Source organism: Nelusetta ayraudi, unplaced genomic scaffold (assembly GCF_046127955.1).
Source record: "Nelusetta ayraudi isolate G7.1 ecotype Tasmania unplaced genomic scaffold, CSIRO-AGI_Nayr_v1 ptg000039l, whole genome shotgun sequence".
NCBI classification, from domain to species: Eukaryota; Metazoa; Chordata; class Actinopteri; order Tetraodontiformes; family Monacanthidae; genus Nelusetta; species Nelusetta ayraudi.
In genome coordinates, this window is record NW_027466089.1 from 140,826 (window position 1) to 159,545 (window position 18,720).

At 48.1% G+C, this 18,720-nt stretch overlaps 2 protein-coding genes across 2 annotated transcripts; both read left to right on the forward strand.

Moving 5' to 3' along the window:
• The first annotated feature begins 4,683 nt into the window (after window positions 1-4,683).
• Window positions 4,684-14,454, forward strand: fhdc2 (FH2 domain containing 2). Its single transcript, XM_076032827.1, has 12 exons — window positions 4,684-4,987; window positions 6,138-6,739; window positions 6,829-6,890; window positions 8,624-8,726; window positions 9,027-9,112; window positions 9,319-9,419; window positions 9,996-10,066; window positions 10,306-10,413; window positions 10,820-10,890; window positions 11,297-11,414; window positions 11,515-11,679; window positions 11,785-14,454. The coding sequence occupies exons 2-12, from the start codon at window positions 6,263-6,265 to the stop codon at window positions 13,693-13,695; spliced, it is 3,273 nt and encodes a 1,090-aa protein (XP_075888942.1). The 5' UTR covers window positions 4,684-4,987; window positions 6,138-6,262; the 3' UTR covers window positions 13,696-14,454.
• A 1,048-nt stretch (window positions 14,455-15,502) lies between these two features.
• rhogd (ras homolog gene family, member Gd) lies at window positions 15,503-18,103 on the forward strand. The gene is made up of 2 exons (XM_076032828.1): window positions 15,503-15,654; window positions 16,247-18,103. The coding sequence occupies exon 2, from the start codon at window positions 16,276-16,278 to the stop codon at window positions 16,849-16,851; it is 576 nt and encodes a 191-aa protein (XP_075888943.1). The 5' UTR covers window positions 15,503-15,654; window positions 16,247-16,275; the 3' UTR covers window positions 16,852-18,103.
• Window positions 18,104-18,720: the final 617 nt, after the last annotated feature.

Here is an 18,720-nt window from a genome sequence, read left to right on the forward strand (position 1 = left end):
AACAGTTGCCTTGCTGCTACGTGTCCAGCGATGGCCTGGAGGCTCAACACAGCTCTATGATATTGAACGTCAATTTACTTTTTGCTTCAATATGTGCATGCCGTTGTGTAAATCCATGGCTTAACGATAGGGTCTCACTGAACATTTTTGTTACAGCATTCGAATTGGTGTCAATTGAACCACAGTCCTACAACGCCAGGCTCCACTCCACGCAACTCATGAAGCCTCCCCTCGAGCATGCCGTGTGCCCTAAATGTCCTTCACTGAGCTCCCCCAGCTTCCAAAGCTTCCCCAACAATGCAGCAAATCAGTTGGAGGGGGGGTGCCTAGGGTTCCTTGTTTTACCGACAGCTCCAGCGTGGTGGCAAAAGGCAGGCCGCATTGTTATGCAACAGTTTAGCAACGATGAATAGGTTTCAGCATAGCGTGCCAGCAGAAATGCTGGGAAGAGAGTAGCGGATAGGTTTATCCCAGAGTGAGTCCCCTTGGGCCGTGGCCCTCAAAACTAGTCCGTGTTTTCCTTTCAGCCTCAGATGTGTTCGCTGAGTGTCTGTCGGAGCCAAGATGGGGAGCAGAAAGGAGGAGGATGGTTCCTCGGCGTCCAGTCGTGGAGCAGGCAGGTTAATCCTCACAGCCCCAACAGAGGGGCCGGCCAAAATCTTTGGGGGTCCCCACCTCATTTTCTTACTTTGCAAACCTCTCAAGTGCTAATCTTCTCTTAACTTCCTGTCTCCTCTCCCCTCCCTTTGCGCCAGCGCGGCCACCCCGAGGCGCCGAGCCAAGAGTCCCACTGTCTCTCTGCGGCTGACATCACTGCTTGGCACAGAGAAGCAGGGGGCAGAGAATAATTAGGTTTGGATGGTTGAAGTAACCGTGTGTGTGCGGGTTGTTTTGTGTGTGCGTGCATACGTGCGCGCTTGAAGCGATGCCGAACGGAATATGCAGGGGCGGACTCGACGTGAGGCATGTAGGCCCAACGGTGAATAACTTGCATGAAAACAAAAGAATGCATTCGGAATTTCGCAATTGCTGCGAAACAAAAGCAGATTGCGCTTATTTGATGAAGGAGACGGAGTGGATGGGACCGGACCGTGGTGGTGGGAAGGAAGTACAAGGAGCCCTGCTTTAATAACTCACTATAGAGCCCATACATGACCACTCCTGCAAAGCCCGTCCTTTCACTGCCCTACGTGCTATATACACAGCCTACTTAGGGAGAAGCCTTTGTTTGTGCGACGCGCTTTGTCAACCTCTATTTAGTGGCTCCTTTACAACTAACCCGGCCCTTTGAATATTAACTGTGTGATCACTCTTGCCACACAAGCAGACGCTCAGGACCCCCAATCTTTGCAGACCAGCTCCCCCTGCACTCTTTTATTTTTTCCAGGGCTTTGTGCCCAACCACAGCTCTGTTAACGGGTTCTCATCATTCACTCTTGGGGAATAAAAAAAAATTGTCTCCATGCCCCCATTGACATTTGCTTGGAGAACGTTTGATTCGTTTCACATACGAAGGATCAGATATTAGAGGCCAAATATTTCACCGCCAAGTATCAGAGTTTGAGAATGTGAAGGAACCAAAGCCATGAAAGGTCTGACTTATCTGCATCGCTGTGTGTCACTACCATGTCATTGTGAACCTCTAGTGGAGTGCGACTGTTGCTCAGACCGGCGTAATGACCATAGCAGCTGGGGAAGGAAGACAACTGAGGGTGGGGCAGTCTGGGTCAGGGTTCTTCTTGCAGGCCAATAATCCCTTTTATTGAGTCTCAGGAAATCCTAATTGGAGTTCGGAAGTGGCTCTCACGGCCAGATGTGCGAAGACAAACAGAGTGGGATCAACCCCCCAAGGACAGCACGGACCACAGGCACCTCAGCCCGGCCTCCACCCTGCTGAGTTCCAATTAAATACACACACACTCGCATCCAAAACCTAACTGACCACAACCAAACCTTTTAAGATTCATCATCATCACGACGCAGGATACAAGACCGTGCGCACATGCATCAATAATTATAAGAGGCGCGAACACAAACAAAGCAGAGCGCCGTCTGCTTGCGCGCTCAGTGTGTAGTCTGCGCAAAGCAGAGCGACACGGCGTTCAGGTATGCCTCCCTATCCCCTGCTTATCACACGATAAAGCCAGAGTTGCAGCCTCGCCAGAAAATAACCCACAACAAACAGTTTTACCGGTCTGAGCAGAGAAGAGATGCAAGCGAGAGCAGCTAACACGCTCACATCTAATGACTAATGGGTGGGAACCCCTTAAGTAAAAACTTCCACAGACAGCCCTTCAGAATGTTTTACCGTCTCTCCACAAGTTTGACTCACAACCCTCTCATCTTTCCGTCTCCATAATGCCTCCATCATAGTAATGACCTGCCTGTGAACCCCTGAAGCCTCACTGTTCAGCAGTGTAGCACTTTGTAGACGGCTCCTCTCTGCGTCGTCTCATGCTGTCATCCCAAACATATGCATGCGTGGGAGTCTAATATATCACGTTTTGGCGGCGGCGGGGGGGGGCGTTTTGGGTTGTTTTTTTCGCCAGTGCATCGTACGTGCATGTGTGTGTGGAAGAATTTAGGAAAATAGGTTAAGAGGCGGAGAGTGTGTTTGTGTTGTCTGTCTCGTGCTGTCTCCCCTTATCAGCCTGGCAGTCTGACCAAGGCCAGAGATCCTTGTCAGGCGGGTCTGGGTAAACGCACGTGATCTGAGTGCAGCTGGAGGACCGAGGGAGCGAGATCTGAGGAAGTTAGGATTGATTAGGAGTACCTCCCCCTAGGCTTGCCGTCCCAGACTGGGATCAGACCCAGGTGTGCGCACACATACACACCACTGCGGCGCTATGCATGTTTTCAGTACCCCCGTGGAGCCGCAGTCACACTGACCTATTTCCGACATCATGAAAATGGCCAAGGCCCTGGAGGGTGAAACCAGACTCAGCAAAAGCAAAATACCACCAGTCCCATCCAGTCGCGTCAATAGTTTCACATAGATTCATTTTCCTGTCAATTTTACTCACTATATAAATAGAGTGTCTAGCAGGGAGGGAAAAATCCATCGTATTGACTTTTTTCCTTTTTTTTTTGCAACATCCGGATTAATTTCTGCATTGTCAAATGTCAGTTACAGCAGAGGTTATTGAATCGAGTCTGACCGCTGGGGACAAAAAAAAAACAAAAAAAAACGAAAGCGCATTTTCGCGTGAACACTACTCATTATGTGTGCACAGGTCAGTAGGAGGAGAGAACTAATAGCCTTCACCTTTACATAACCCCTGCAGGACTTCAAAGAGAGATTACGGAGGAGAGAGATGGCGAACGGCTAACACTTGCTGCATGGCTGCGGTTGCCCCGCCTCTCAAAGGGCTGAGCTCCATAAAGACTTGTCATGGTCGGAGTCTCATATCCTAATCCGATATCCTCCCATGAGAGGTAGGTAGCGGGCTTCCCTCGAGTGATCAAAGGGCTGTCACACTTACCATCCACCAGATTTTGGGGGGCTTTGCTACGCAACCGTATGTCTGCGTTGCGCAACCTGGGGCAGAAAAACATTTTTCTTGTGGCGTTCCAAAAAACAAAAACACACACACACACACACACAAACATGCACATGCAAATACAATGGCTCAAAGGAGAGGAGCAAGTAAAGCATAGACTCCCCGAGTCTCAATGTTATGCAAAAGAGGGGGAAGAGGCTCGGCGTGTCTGTAAACACATCACAGACTTTTTTGTCTCCTTACAAGCGAGCGATGCCAAGTTAACTCCTCAGAATTCATTAATCAGTGTTACGATGTGCCAGCTGCATGAATTGCTGGCACCGCCCGCAGCCCCGCTCAGTTTTTATCTGCCTCTTTTATGGACTATAAAGCATCTGTCCGTCATCGGCGGCGTTTCCTTGTATTCTATAAAGTGCACTGTACTCTGTGAAGTGGGCAGCTGAATAGAAAGTGTAGTTTCCTGCGAGGGGTTTATTCTGGCACGGGCAACGCCGCTTGCACAGGCACAACAATGGCTACGTCTCCTGGGGGTCATAACCCCCCCCCCCCTAATTACCGCTGAGTACGGGAGCGACGATGAGCGCCTGTCGTCGCAGCCTGTGAAGCCGGAGCTACCTGAGCCCGACTCTGGACCAGGTGACACGGGGGGCCTCCGGCGCACCAGCACCTCGGATGAAAGCACCTGGGGTCATTTCAGCACCCCGGTGGGTTGAGGGCTTCTGGTTTCTGAGCTTTCCCCTATGACCCAGGTCTCTGAGTTTGGGGAGTAGAAGCCGACATCATTTCCCATGTCTGATATCCATCTGCTGCGCATCTCAGGTTCTCGGCAGTGAGCTCCTCTGGGTCTGATCAAGGCTGCTCAACAGATCAGAGTCCTGTCTGCTGCTGTGATTAGCTTGAAATTGAGACCCGAGACCAGCGTTCTGGTGCAATATTAGCAGCACTCGGCTAATTCTCAAAATAAATAAATAAATAAATAAATTGGGAGGCGTTAAAACTCATTTCAATTATCAACTCAATTATAATAAACTCAAGTGCTTAGTAGAAAACAGAAGGCTTTGCTTTATTGTGACTGTCCTGATGACAAATCAGGGAGGAGCCCCGTCACAACATTCAGGAAAGCAGAGTCGAGAGGATTAATGCCGCCCTGTACCTGAAAGCGCTGCGTCCGTCCGTCCGCCCATTGGGGGGGAAGCTGGGAGGAGGACGCCAGCTCTTCGGGCACGCGCCGGCTGCGCGCTCTTGTGTGGAAGTTTCCCTGCAAGTTGAGGAAGAGCGGAGGAGGAGTGCGATGAGAGCGGACCGGCGCAGGTCTGAGGGATAAAGGATATACGCAAAAGCGACTAAAAGAATCGGGATGGATCTTTAAGTTTTTTTTTTTTTTTTCCCCACCCCACCCCACCCCCCGCTTTGCTGACAATAACATTGAAAACTACCGGCTCGTGGCCGCTGGTGCGTTTTCTTGTCCGGAGCGCCGCAACTTGAAGGTAAGTGAAATAAAGTGACCGGCTTGCACTCAATCACAGCGATGTTTATTCTCTCGCAGCGAGGTGATTCAGTGCGTTCAGACAGCATTAGAACAACCACACCGCTTTTGTGAGGTTTAGCTTGAGCTTGAAATAAACACATTTATTTTAAAGTTTTGTTTCATTATCTTTTTAAGTGCAATGTTCATTTTTTTGGTATATATATATATATATATATATATATATACATACATAAAATTTCTTAGATGTTATGAAGGTTATGCGCACATTTTCGTTAAAAAAAATTTCTATTGACTGACTGGCTTCCCTAACAACATTTGCACCGACCTCCTGAACCCGAGTCGCTCGCTGAAAAATGATTTTCTTTCCCAGAGATGAGACCACCGTCGGCCGCCTTTGCAGCGCGCTCATGCGGCGCTCGCAGGAACACATGCAAACTTTTCACCGAAGGAAAAATGTAAATAAATCGAAAAAGTCAATATTGTGGTCGCTGTAGCCGTTGCTAGTTGGTCAAGTCGTGATATAAGACTTTCTCTTGCTTGTACCAGACACCTGAAACCTCTGACTCATTGCTAATTGCAATACTAATCCTGTAACTGAAAAACTTGCTGGTGCAAGAGGAGTGTTCAGCCAGTTTTTTGGACGTTACCCTCCCATGACAAGGGAGCAGTCTGTGGTTCAAATTCAAAATTCGAATTTGAACCACAGGTCCCCTTACTTCCCCCGGACTTAGGGATGGGGCATCACGCCTCCGTGTGATTTCTCAATTTCTCCTAATTAGAAGGGAAGGGGTGTTTGAAGGTGTGTTTGCGTGCAGCCAGGTGAAACTGAACAGGATGGGACAAGCCGTTCAAACAGCCTGCAGTGAGTGTGAAGCGCTGGTCCCGCTCATCTAGTACTTTCCCCAAAATGCCTTCAACTTCCATGCAAAGTTGAACCACGGGTTACATTTAAAAAAAAAACAAAACTCAGACTGGCTGTTAAGTCACTCAATAGTCTGGTGTCACGCTAATGAAAGGAGAGGTGAGGCCAGCTGTCAGACCAGCTAAGATGAGGTCATCTTGCAAAACTGCGGCATACCTCCGACTTCCTGTCTCTCTCTCGCTCGATCACGTCTGAGATAAGTCATCTCTGCTGTCTGATTCCACAGGCCGAAGTTATTGGGTGACCTTTGAACTTGGAGTGCAGTCCGGAATACCAGAGGAGAGGCCACCGCTCGCTGCAGACGCTTCTCCGCTACCCTTTCAGACCCCCCGCCACCCTTCCGACGTCCCTATGCTCATCAACCTGACTGTGGCCGTCAAGGAGTCCCAAACTTTTCATGGAACGGCGCCTGCCCTTCCCGCGGATGACACCCACTCTGCGGAAGTGACCGCCATGGAGTCGAGTCCGGTGCTGGTCTCCCCTCCGCCACCACCGCCGCCACCTCCTCCTCCCCCTCCTCCGCCACCACCTCCACCTGCGCCCCCCTTCTCCTCCTCCTCCTCCTCTTCGCCCTTCGACCGGACAGACAGCGTCCGACGGAGCCGGCTGAGGAAGCTGAACTGGGAGCGCATCCCGAAGGAGAAGGTGGAGGGCAGGAACAGTGTGTGGAGCGGTGCGGCGCCGGGCGAAGACGAGATCCCCATCGACCTCCACTCTCTGGACGAGCTGTTTTGCCAGAGGGACAACAAGCCTCAGGACAGGACCAGCACGCTGAGACGCAGGTCTGCCCTGCTACGCTGCCGGTCCCCTCAGGACAGCCAAGAGGAGGTCAGATCATCGAGATTGCAGATCCAAAGCCGTGAAGACCTTCAGATTTCTCCTGCCCTCTTCCTCCTAACTGTTATTTATCTCCGCAGATCTCATTGTTGGATTCCAAACGCAGCATGAACATTGGAATATTTCTGCGCCAGTTCAAGATGTAAGTTTTTTTTCTCTTTACTCTCCAAGCTGTGACGAATTTGTTGTTGGTAAAATGTAAAATTTGCAGTGTTATTGTCATTGAAGTTAAATTTCCTCAGGCTTCAAGTGCAAAAAGAGCACTCATAAATAAAAACCAAGTTACAGGCTTTGACCCTAATAGTTGGACACTCTTTTTTTTCAAGTGGAGGTTACAATCTGTCCAAACAAAAGGTGGCTTTTAAGAGCAGGAAACGAGTGTGTGCTCGGCTCGAGCGGCTCTCTGGAGTTTTGGCTGTAAATCAGGGATTTGTGGGCGCCGGCGTGCGCAGTTTGTCCTGAACGTGTGAAAAGAAGAGAGGATATCTGCTGTTGGCGTGTGGGGACGACAATATAGGAGGAGACAGGTGCTGGAGTGGCTGCAGCGGGCCTCTTAAAGGAGGTCGGTGGGCCAGTGACCGGGCGTAACCCCAGCAGTCAGAGTTGACACCTGCCGGTGCCCTTTTAGAGCGCCTGGTGTTAAATGTATCCGCCTGAAGAAAAGGACCCCACTGGTGTTGTAATCCAGCCCCTCATCTCTCAAGAGCCTGTTTCCTGGCTCAAACAAAACTGCAGTTGGAGTCATGAATCGGTCTATAAATCTCACCGACATCCAGCTTGGGATCTGCCCGTTTTGATGTCGAAAAGCCTTGACATGCAGGCATACAGACATAATCATACAAAGAGGCAGAAAAGGCGTGCAGTCTTTTCATTGTCGTGCCTCGGCCTGTGTGTGAAAAGGTAATCACAGGCTTAATTGTGCCTACCGCAGGTAAAGGGCATTTTTTTTTTTTTTTTTTTTTTTTTTTTTAATTTGTTCCTGAACAAGATCTGTCAAGACTTGTGGAGAAGGCCATTATGCAAAAGCAGCCTCCTAAGTACACAAACATTTGTCATGTTGGGAGCTCATGTGCACTTTGTTCTGAATGCAGACGGCGTTACGATTGATCCGCGGGTGGAGTTTCAAAAAAAAGGCACGGCTTTGTGTTGTCAGACTGCTGCTGTCTGAGCGGTCTGCCAAAACCCTTTTTTATATAATGCGGTTGTGTTTTCTTAAACTTCTTTTTTTCATTTCTCCGTGTGTTTTTGAGTTTGGGGTAAAAAAAACAACAACAAAGTGTGTTAAACCTCTGATTCTGCTTTTAAATGCTGATGGAACATAATCAATAAAAAAGACAACAAAAAAACTACAAGGTGCTAAGCTGAGTGTGATGAAAGAGCCATACACAGTAGCAGCACACACACTCAAAATGGAGCATTGAACTCGTGCTGTGGGCAGAAAGATGAGCGGCAGTGGAGGGGATGATGGGATTCGCTGGAATCGAGGACAGATGTGTTACTGGGACGAAGTAAGTCTCAGGTTAAACAGCTCACTTCCTGCTTACTCACCTTAACATCCCTCAAAGACTTTTGCCTGTTTACCTGCGTTCTGTTTTCACCAGTGGACACTTTGCTTTCTGTCTCCAGTTTGGCGTCGATCAGCCCTCTTGTCTCAACTCAGATAAGAGAGGAGGGGAGGAAAAAAAGCCCCAACAAAATACTGTCAGATCAGAGCAGAGCAAAGAGCAGATAGGGCCTCAGAGTAGAGGTTTCACTTGGGTGGGGGGGGGGGGGGGGGGGGGGGGGGGGGGGTCAAGCTTTTTGTTTTCCTCCTCGTGCCGACAATGATGTCATCATTAAAATGTTTGCCTTTTTTTTCCCCCTCATCCTCCGCAGGCCAGCGAAGGAGATAGTTGAGGATATCAGGCAGGGTGCTGGAGACCGGTACGGAGCGGAGAAGCTGGCGGAGCTCTGCAAATTGCTGCCCGATAATGAGGAGGTGAAGTGTGTTTTGTGGCGTACAAATAGAAGGGTGACAGCCCCCCTCCCTGCCCTCCTTCCCTCCCTTCCCATATCCTCCTCCCTGTTGCTTCTGTCCCTCACGTGGCTCTGGTCAGACTAGATGATCAGACGTTTTGCCATTACACCATGTCTGTATGATGTGGTCTATTTTTTTTTCCGTCGAAGGCTCTTGCTAAAAGATATTGGACTTGACTGTCAACAGCCCGTCGGTTTCTGTCGTCCAGATGTTTTTTTGAAGCAGCGGTCTAGATTTCACCCGGCATCTGTTCTCTTTCAGGAGTCTCGCCTGAGGAGGTTTGGTGGCGAGCGGAGTTGGCTGGGAGAGCCTGATCTTTTCATCCTGCTCTTGCTGGAAGTCCCGAGGTAGGTAGACCCTCTGTCGTGGATTGATTAAAGCGACTTTAAAAAAAACAAAACAAAAAAAAAACAACCCAAAGTTTCCAAGTAATCGATTAGTCACTGTAAAACTTTGGTTTTAGATTGTTTAACTGGCGGATAATCGGGAGTGACTTTTTGCAACTCACTGCCTGTCACTCCAACGTCAAGTCCTCCTGTTTTGTCTCCGGTAGTTTTCGCCTTCGTCTGGATGCCATGATCCTGCAGCAGGAGTTTGACCCAGCTGTGACCTCTCTGTGTGTGGCAGCCAGATGTCTGAGGGAGGCGGCCAGAGGTAATGTTAACAACTGGGAGTCATGTACACAACCGCTATAAAGATCAAGGTCTGCCATGACCCTTTTTAAATGGTCCTTTTCAGGGTGAGGGTGGTAAACCTTAAATCTAGTGCAGATATATGAGTTACTGATTGACAGTGCAAAAACAATGCCGTTCGGACAGAGGATGTGTAAATAAACATGAGAAAATGTTTTCAAAGTCCAGTATGATCTTTATTTTTCATGCTGGACCCCAAGGGAGCAGATTCTTGTACAAAAATATCATATTTAGCCATCTGTTTACAACCCCCTCCCCAAAGGCTGTGTTTTAGCCTCCTGCTAAAACTGATGCTTTGCTTGACCTTCCACATAGCAGTCATAGAGGGCAGCCTGAACACCTGGCAAGGTGTGTTATCACCAAGCAGGGGGTCGTTATCACTTGGGTATCAGTGGCCTTTGTGGCATCTCAAAGACCCGAGGTCCACAACTGTGTGTTTTAGCTCAAACTTTCGTGAAAGTGGAGCAGCCAGCAACAGATGTGGATGTATTTGTTGACCCTGAAGCTCAACATTGAATCTCTGTTGTTGCTCTTCTAGAACTGCTGAGCTGCCCTGAGCTGCACTCCATCCTTCGATTGGTTTTGAAAGCGGGGAACTACATGAATGCTGTGAGTCATCCTTTATTTTATTTGTTTTGCCCTCTTTTCTTCCGCTGACAAAGCGGCAACCATCTTTTTATCCGTGCACAATACACTAGGAACCAAGGGGTCTGGGTGTGCGTGATCAAGGACGTCACGCTGTCTGTGTGTGGTTTATCATATCATTGTTTGTTTAAAGTGGTGGTATGGTGAATGTGTGTGTGTGTTTGTCCATGAGTGTTATTCTGACCTCGTATGTGGCTTCTCAGGGGGGGTATGCCGGGAACGCCGCTGGATTTCGGATTTCATCCCTGCTCAAACTGGCTGACACCAAAGCCAACAAGCCAGGCATGAATCTGCTCCATTTTGTAGCAATGGTAAGAATGCGTTGACCGACAGTTTGCACCGCTAATAGCAGGAGTAATGAGTTTAGTCAACAGAGAAAACATAGAGGTTGTAACACCTCTGTTTATAGAGAAACAGCCCTGTCTGTGGCCGCAACTGCCTTTTCTAAATTTTGATACATAAGAGACAAACAATTGGACTCATTCATAAGTGCACAGAACATTAAAATTGTCATTGAAAGCTCTTAAACTGCGTGAGTTCATCAGAAAATTACAAGTTGTTGGAATATAAAGCATGCAAGCGCAAAGGGAACAGTGGACTCTCACAACCCTCGAGCCAGACTGCGCCGTGGAGCAAATAATTTTGTAAACATTCACAAATGACGTGTTGCTTCTATCGAAACAATAGCTAGATAATCATTTGTGTTTGTCTCGGCAGGAAGCTGTGAAAAAGGACCAGAGTTTACTGTCGTTTCCCGGCCAACTAGGCCATGTTGGCTCCGCCTCCAGGTCAGTCTCTTCCCAAAAACTCAGAGACCAACCAGATACTCTGTCTCAGGGAGGATACAAGCCCTGCCTCATAACCTCAGAACAGCAACTCTGGCTGCCAAACAAATATAATGTAAATCTATTGGACTGCAGAGTGAGACACCCAGCTTTTAGAAATTGCAAGAGTTGCATGAGTAAAAGTGGGTCATGAGAGCTGCTAAGCTCTAAGCCCATACTGCTGGATTTGCTCAAGAGATTCGCCACCCTATTCTGCTTAAAAAGTAAAAGATACAGGACACAGCATATAAATATAACTCTGATATAACTACACAACTTCTATTTTACAACTTTTTCTCGGCGATGTTAAACACTTTCTATGGAGTTTATTATAAAAAAAATAGGATTTGTGTGGGTTTTTCCTCTTCAGATTGTCTGAGGAGTCGGTGATGGAGGATTTGATCAAGTTAAAAAGGAAAGTGGCGGCCCTCAAGGCGAACATCCAAACCGAGGCAGAGATCCAGCAACATACACAACCTTTCCTAGAGGTATGAGATAAAATCTGGAACACACTAAACCGTAACGTCATGCATCCACGTCTGTTTCCTTCCTGTGGAACCAACGCATTGAACCAAAGTGCACTTTCAGGTGGCCGAGGAGCGTCTGAAGGAGGCAGAGGATGAGGTGGAGGGTATGAGGATGTCGAGTCAGGCAATGGTGGAGTTCTTCTGTGAAGACGACAGCACATTCAAACTAGAGGAGGCCTGCATGGTCTTCAATTTGTTTTGCCATCGCTTCCAAAAAGCTGTCCAGGTACGATTTATCAACTGGAACTGAAAAGTATAAATGATATCATACATATGTGCAAAAAAAACTTGTCGGACTTGGCTGACAAACGATGCCTTTACTTCTCCCCAGGAGAATGCCGAGAGGGAGCTGAAAGAGAAGAAGCGGCGGGAACGTCAACGTGAGATTGAGGAAAAGCGTCGCTCTCTGGCTGTCTGCACAGGGCTGGACCCTGGCCTGAGCCTCGCCAGAGAGCCTCCCAGCCTGGAGAGCCAAGACGAGCTGGAGAAACTCTTGGAGAAGAACTTGAGCCACACTTGGAGCCGGCGTAGTTTTCGCGTCTCGGACTCCCGCAGACATTCCCATCACCTTCAGAATGATCTCCATAACTCATCCCTGCTCAAGATCTTTCCCGAGCTGGGCAGCAGCCCAGTGACCAGTTATCACTCCAACAGCTCCTCTGACCACGAGACCACTGCCGGGCTTTGCAGCTCCCCCGAGACCGATGACACGAGTTCCCCTATTGACCAGGACCCTGTGCCTGACAGAGGAAGCAGGTGTCAATACAACCCAGCAATTTACAAAAGCATGGGCGGAAATCAAGACTCACACATTGCTGCCTTTAGTCATGCAAAGCATGAGCGCAACTTCACAGTCAAGCAGCACGGCCCCGAGAGTATATCCTACTTGTTGCAAGGCCAACAGAAGGAGATGGGACCTCAGAAAGACTCTGGTAATTCACACGTACATGTCCCTAATCTACAATCTTCCCCCAGTTCTCATTTTGTCCCTGCTGCTATGCCCACTGACAAAAAAAACATTTTGGATACAAGCCAGGACTCCACTAATAATCGTAAGCCTGGCCTCCCAATGGTAGACAATTCTCACAATATTCAGAATAAACCTAAGGACATTTGTTTTGACAAATCTATGAATCAGAGCACCACCAAGTCTGTATTACTGAGGTACCAGAGACCTGAAGCCAAGTCCAAGACATCTCCAGATACTCCAGAGAGGGTCTTGTCACAACCACATTTGAGAGAGTTGTCTGGCGTAATGCAAAGCGCTGTGATCGCCAGTGTAGCTTTAACTGAACGCACTCACAGCGAAGCAGTGTCCACGACTTTGACAGAGAACTGGATGCCCTCCAGTCTGCCAGAGTTCAGCCAATCACAGCCAGAGGAATATTCTGACTTGCCAAGCCCTGATAGGGAGACGACGAGGTCATTCTCCCGCGTGGGCGAAATGCTGGAGTGCCACACTCTGGTGAAAGGCCTTCGATCCTATGACGCCTTATCACCTCCATCCTCCCCAGTCCCACGACCTGCACCAAGCCTTTGCTCCAAGTGGAGAAAAGAAAGGGAGGTTGACCTTCGAGAGGGGGCGACTCCTGGGTCCCCCACATCAAAGGAGGAGCCCCGAACCAAGAAGACCCCTGTGCGCAGTGGAATAGGGGGCAAGAGGGGACTCGTTTCACGTGCAGGGCCTTCAAACAACACAGGGACCCCCAGGGTGCGCTCCAAAACCGAGGCTTCAAGCGGCGCTCCGACCTCAACTCACCCATCCAATCAAAGCCGGCTGTCCAGTCCGCGCAGTGTATCCATGCGTTCATCTCCTGTCGCGCGGCCAACTACTGTTCAGACTGAGGTGAAGCGCAGTAGCAGCACACAAGAGACAACAGCAAGTGAAACGCACACTCCGGGAAAGCCTTCGCTGAACCGAAGGTCCTCTGATAGATCTTTACCAGAGAAAGCCTCGGTCGGCAGCCAGTCCGCCTTTGTCAGGGGAAGTCCTCTCCGTGTCTCCAAGCGACTAGCGCCCAACTCTGAGACTCAGATGCCATCCCAAGCCCGGACTGCTCACAGCCCGACCTCCGCCACTGCCAAGACCATTCGCACAACTGTCATATCCACGGCTCGAAATAAAACTGCCAAGACAGAAATCAAAAGCGCCTCTCCAGCTAGCTCCAAAATCCCCTCAGCCTCACGGACACCTGGTGCCAAAATGCCCCGGGCTGCTGCAGCTCAGCCACTGTGGAGGTGATGGGAGTGCATGGGCTGTTTCTTGGACTCCATTCATGCTCTTCTGTGGATGTCAGTCTTATAATATGTGGAAGAGAGAAATCAGATCTTTCCTGTCAACAAAATCCCACCTAAATGAATTGAATTCAACTTGAAGAGATTAATTTGTTATTCCGAGTGCTAAGGTTTGACACTTGGAAGTGCATATGGGGATAAATTCTTGGTTCACATATGGTGGATTTGATCATCTAAACCCTCCAGCTTTACAAAGTTTAGTGTCCTTTGCAGGCAACAGGACATTGGCCCATCTTCTATTCCTTTCTCGTATGGAAGACGTATCCGTGCTAGTAAAAGAAAACCAAGTGACATCAATCCGAGCCCATTTGATGCTAGTCTGCCTTGAAAAGAGAGGCTGTTTTTGAAACAGTCTCAGATTGTTTAGTTTGGCAAGAGTATTTTTATGTATATTAAAAAAAGAAATTATCAAAATATTTTCAAATGCTGTGAACTTCCTGCTAAGCAATCATTGTGTTCTTAAACTTGACTGCCATACAGTCTGAACTGAGCAAGGTACAAATTTGAACTTTTCATCCCCGTCGAGGCCTCATAGTTCTGATGCACTTTAAAAACCGAAAAGTAGACAGGCGAGGAGATGATTGCTGTAATGTTTATTTGTATTTTATGTTGAAAGATTCTATAACTTTATTGGATAGCATTGTTTAATGTTCACTGTACTGCGTGGATTTGAAAAAGATGAATAAAGACGGTGATGTAATTGTTATTACATTTTGAATTTTGAATGCCGCCTCTCACAGACTCACCTACTGCTGCTCTTGCCTCTTGACACCTCACGTTTCTTCCTCTCCCCTGTCTGAGCTCCCCCTCGCTTCATCTCTCGACGCGCTCAACTCTGTCTCAGTCAGTGGCTGTTGTCATGGAAATGCCACAGACGTCCTGGGGAATCTCCAAGCAGAATAGTGGGGTGCAAGGGTTGGTGCGGAGGGCGTCTGTGGGTGTAGGATCCCAGTGGGGACTCTCTTTTTATAGGCCGCAGTGACGCCAGAACCTCTTGGGAAAGGCAATAAAACCAGCGGCTCTTTGTGTTTTTGAGTGTCAGCTTGTTGGTCAGCGCTGGCCTTTTAACCTGACAAAGTTAAAGGAGGTGACGTCACCAACATGTCTCCAGGGGTGCAGGTTTTCAGTGATTTCTCCGAGATTCCTTTGCACACTCCAATTCTGAAAGCACTGGTAGGGGAAGAATGACAGTGAGAGGGGAAAAGGCACTGGCACATTTGATGGTGTTTTTAATAAAACGTATGTCCTCACAAAACTAAAGGGAGGAAGAGGCCCAAAAGTCATCAGAGAGAACTGTTTAGGATTTAAATTGTGTAATGGGTCACTATTACTCATGAGTGTTGCTTGTTCTATTATTAAAAAAACAGGAATAAAACAAAAGTATTTAGTACTTATTGATTATGAGAAACTGAATAATCTGATCAAGTGCCTTTATCCCTTTGTTCAGTCAAAATGTTTTAAATCAAAAGCCGAATAAAAATTTTCCAGTCAGTTTTTTTCAGGTTGGTTGAGATGAATACGTGATCATTAGAACAGTACATCTTTCTGAATGTTTCTCACATTGTCTGCATGCTCATCTGGAGTTAAGGACATGAATGAAGACGAAATTGTCTAAACTGATTGGCAATGCACCCGTTGTCCCCTCAATGAGTTTTACAACACATTTAGCATGGTTCACCCCTGACCTGATGCGCTTTACCTTCGACATATAAGTTTAGATATACATGTAAAGTCAGAATGGCTCGTTGTCGCCATCTAGTGTTCCATACGCAAAAAAACAACACACTGGAAACTACATCTACCGCCTTGCATTGCTCCGTGTGTCGATTTTTACGTAATGGACAGCTCCCCGGATGCGGCTGTGATTGACTATACCAGGCAAAAAGAGATCGAAAGCCAAGTGGCGGTAAGTCACTAAATGCTTCAAATTACCTTATAACAGCAGAAATACTATTATTGAACGACATATTAGCATACAGTACGATTAATGATGTAACTTGCAGGGAGTTACTGGGTCGGATATTGACTTTAAAAAAAAACTGTCTTACAAATAAACTTTCAGCTTGTTTGCTAACTAGCTAGCCGTTGCCCGCTAAAGCGCTAGTTCCTTAGCTTGCAGCTAGCCGCTGGGGGAACGCCTAGTATCATAAGTCAGAAAAGTGCGGAATAATAAACGCCAGAGGACCTGCGCATGATTTTCCACTCACCGGTTGTCTTACGCCTAACTCCCGGTTCATCACAATTTCCAGAAGTTGTTAAAGGGTGCTTGGTGAAGCTATAGCTACGGTCAACCCATGTATCGTTAATTAAGTGGGTGTGCTAATGTTGGCGGCTGTTAGCTCATGTGCTAATTGACCTATTTTGCTGTGAAAACTCATCCTATGTGTGCGGATTCAACTAGCGGCCACGGACTTCGGTCGTGATTAACTTTCTCCCTAAACCCCATCACGGAGTGTACTCGTTAGAATTCACCTGGGTGCTCTTCTGTATGTTGCCAGGTGCTGCAGCCCTAGTGGTCGTAGGCAGGATGCAGACCATAAAGTGTGTGGTTGTCGGCGACGGAGCCGTGGGTAAAACCTGTCTACTCATCTCGTACACCACCAATGCCTTCCCGGAGGAGTACATCCCCACAGTGTTCGACAACTACAGCGCTCAGATGAGCGTAGACGGCCGCACCGTTAGCCTCAACCTGTGGGACACAGCCGGACAGGAGGAGTACGACCGCCTGCGCACGCTCTCCTATCCACAGACCAACGTTTTCATCATCTGCTTCTCCATCGGCAGCCCCTCCTCCCACGCCAATGTCAGGCACAAGTGGCACCCCGAGGTGTCCCACCACTGCCCCAACGTGCCCATCCTCCTGGTGGGCACCAAGAGGGACCTGAGGGGCGACGGAGAAACGGTCAAGAAGCTAAAGGAGCAGGGCCTGGCCCCGACCACCCAGCAACAGGGCAATGCCTTGGCCAAGCAGATTGGGGCCGTCAAGTACATGGAGTGCTCCGCTCTGCTGCAGGATGGCGTCAGGGAGGTGTTTGCAGAAGCTGTGAGGGCTGTTTTGTACCCCGTAACGAAAAAGCACACCAAGAAGTGCGTGCTCTTGTAATGGCTTCTCCTCTGATTTGGACTGTGGAGCGAGATGAGGGAAGATTCACAGATGCAAAGGAAGCTTGAGGGACGAAGGTCATTGCCGTGCTGCCTCCTCACCACCTGCGGCCGTTTGGACTTTGTTTCCAGCTCCTCTTTTTCTTCACTTTTTTTGTCTCTCAGAGGATTCGCTCTGTCGTCATCATCACCAAAGTGACTATGCCAAAACGGGGCAGTGACTGTGTATCCACTCTTTCTCTTAGATTTTAACTTTTGATATTTACACTCTTTGCCAATTTTACATCTGTTCTAGATTTAGAGCTTATCTGCTTCTGCCTTATAGAATGCTTATCATGGTTGCCACAAGCCATAATAACATCCAATCCAACTGACCAGCCGAGCTTCCCTGTCTGACTGGAGAGAAGAGATCTACCCTTTGTGCAGGTGGACAAATAATGACTACCTCATGCTCTCGCCAAGGTTGCATCTCACCAATTTCAAACGGCGCCGTCATCCAGACGCCTCCACTCCGCCTATTTTAGACGTAATATAACCAGCAAATACAATGGTCAGCCAGTTTCAATTTCAAGCAACTTGAGCCCAGATAAGGTGCGATGACCCCGCCGGTCAAATGCCAGTACCCTATGACCAACATGCACAGATTAGAGGGGAAACTCTCGAGCTGCTCTTCGACCAGTGTTCAGTCTGGCATTCTAGAGCTGTCTGGCGGGCTGCCCCCCCCCCCCCCCCCCAGCCCCCCCAGCCCCCCCAGCCCCCTGTGCTGCTCTCACTGCCATGCATGGAAGAGCCAGTAGGCCTTTGAAGATAAGCTGGGCCCATTAAAAGCGGTCGACCGTCGCCCCCTCGCTCCGCTAATGGAGGAGCAGGTGTCACAAGTCTTCTACCAAATTAACCCACTCTGGTACCGGTACAGGATTCCTCAGGCCGAAACATCAGGAAGTCATGTTGTAGCGCAGCTCTCCTCCGCCTGCGCCTTAACTCTCGAGGTTCAAACGAGTGCCATTAAAACATGCCTAAGAATGACATTTTGACACGGTGGGTCAAAGAGACTGTTTTGTCTAATAATGTTGAATTTATTCTGTAAATGATTTCTTATTTCTTCAAATGTTTTTTTTTTTTTTTTTTAACCTGGAAGTACGGTTATGGCCAAAGTTGAATATATTTTTTGTAATAGCCTTATGTTTATTGATCATTAAGATGTCTGTTTGTAATAGTTGATGCTCAGATTTGATAAACCAGAACAACATTAAGCGCCCTTTGTCAATTATATTATTGCCATGCATTAAAGGTGAGCAGACCAGGGTCAGCATAGCTTACAGTAACTGAAATGTCACTAGCTTCCGCTAGGCTATATAAACGTATCGTCCTATGTTTTCCTGGTTTGTGGAATAGCTTTTCGTCGCGAAAGGAAGTGCTTCGCCACAGCTGCCTGGTTAATGTTTCGAGTGATGACTTCACCTGCGACACCGTTAGAGGAGCCTTCTTCCTTGGTCAGGTGCCTTATCTAAACCAAAGGTCACAGCAGCACTCCTTCCAATCCAATGTTTAGTAGTGACATCAGCGCCACAAAAACCTTTTAAACTGCAGGTCTAACCACTTCACAGTACGGTTCTGTCTTTTTTTTTTTTTTTTTTTCTTCTTTTTATGTCCTTGCCTCCTGCAAGAAAAACACATTTCCTGTGTTTGCTATAAGACACAGGTGTTAAAAAAAACAACAGCCAAAAAGAGTAAAGTAAATACAAAACTGACAGCTTGTGCGGCAGCAGAGAAAATGAAACGGGAGCTCGCCGAGGCCCACGGCTCTTAACAGATTGTGGTTTACATCCCCGCTCTGCACATTGCAGTGAGGTTAAGGCGTGAGCACAAC

Excerpts from the sequence above, each read along its gene's own strand:
- fhdc2 (XM_076032827.1), top strand. The coding sequence starts at position 6,263 with ATGCTCATCAACCTGACTGTGGCCGTCAAGGAGTCCCAAACTTTTCAT. Across the intron at positions 9,420-9,995 it reads TCTGAGGGAGGCGGCCAGAG|AACTGCTGAGCTGCCCTGAG; the intron begins GTAATGTTAACA and ends TTGCTCTTCTAG. Across the intron at positions 10,891-11,296 it reads CATGTTGGCTCCGCCTCCAG|ATTGTCTGAGGAGTCGGTGA; the intron begins GTCAGTCTCTTC and ends TTTCCTCTTCAG.
- rhogd (XM_076032828.1), top strand. The coding sequence starts at position 16,276 with ATGCAGACCATAAAGTGTGTGGTTGTCGGCGACGGAGCCGTGGGTAAA.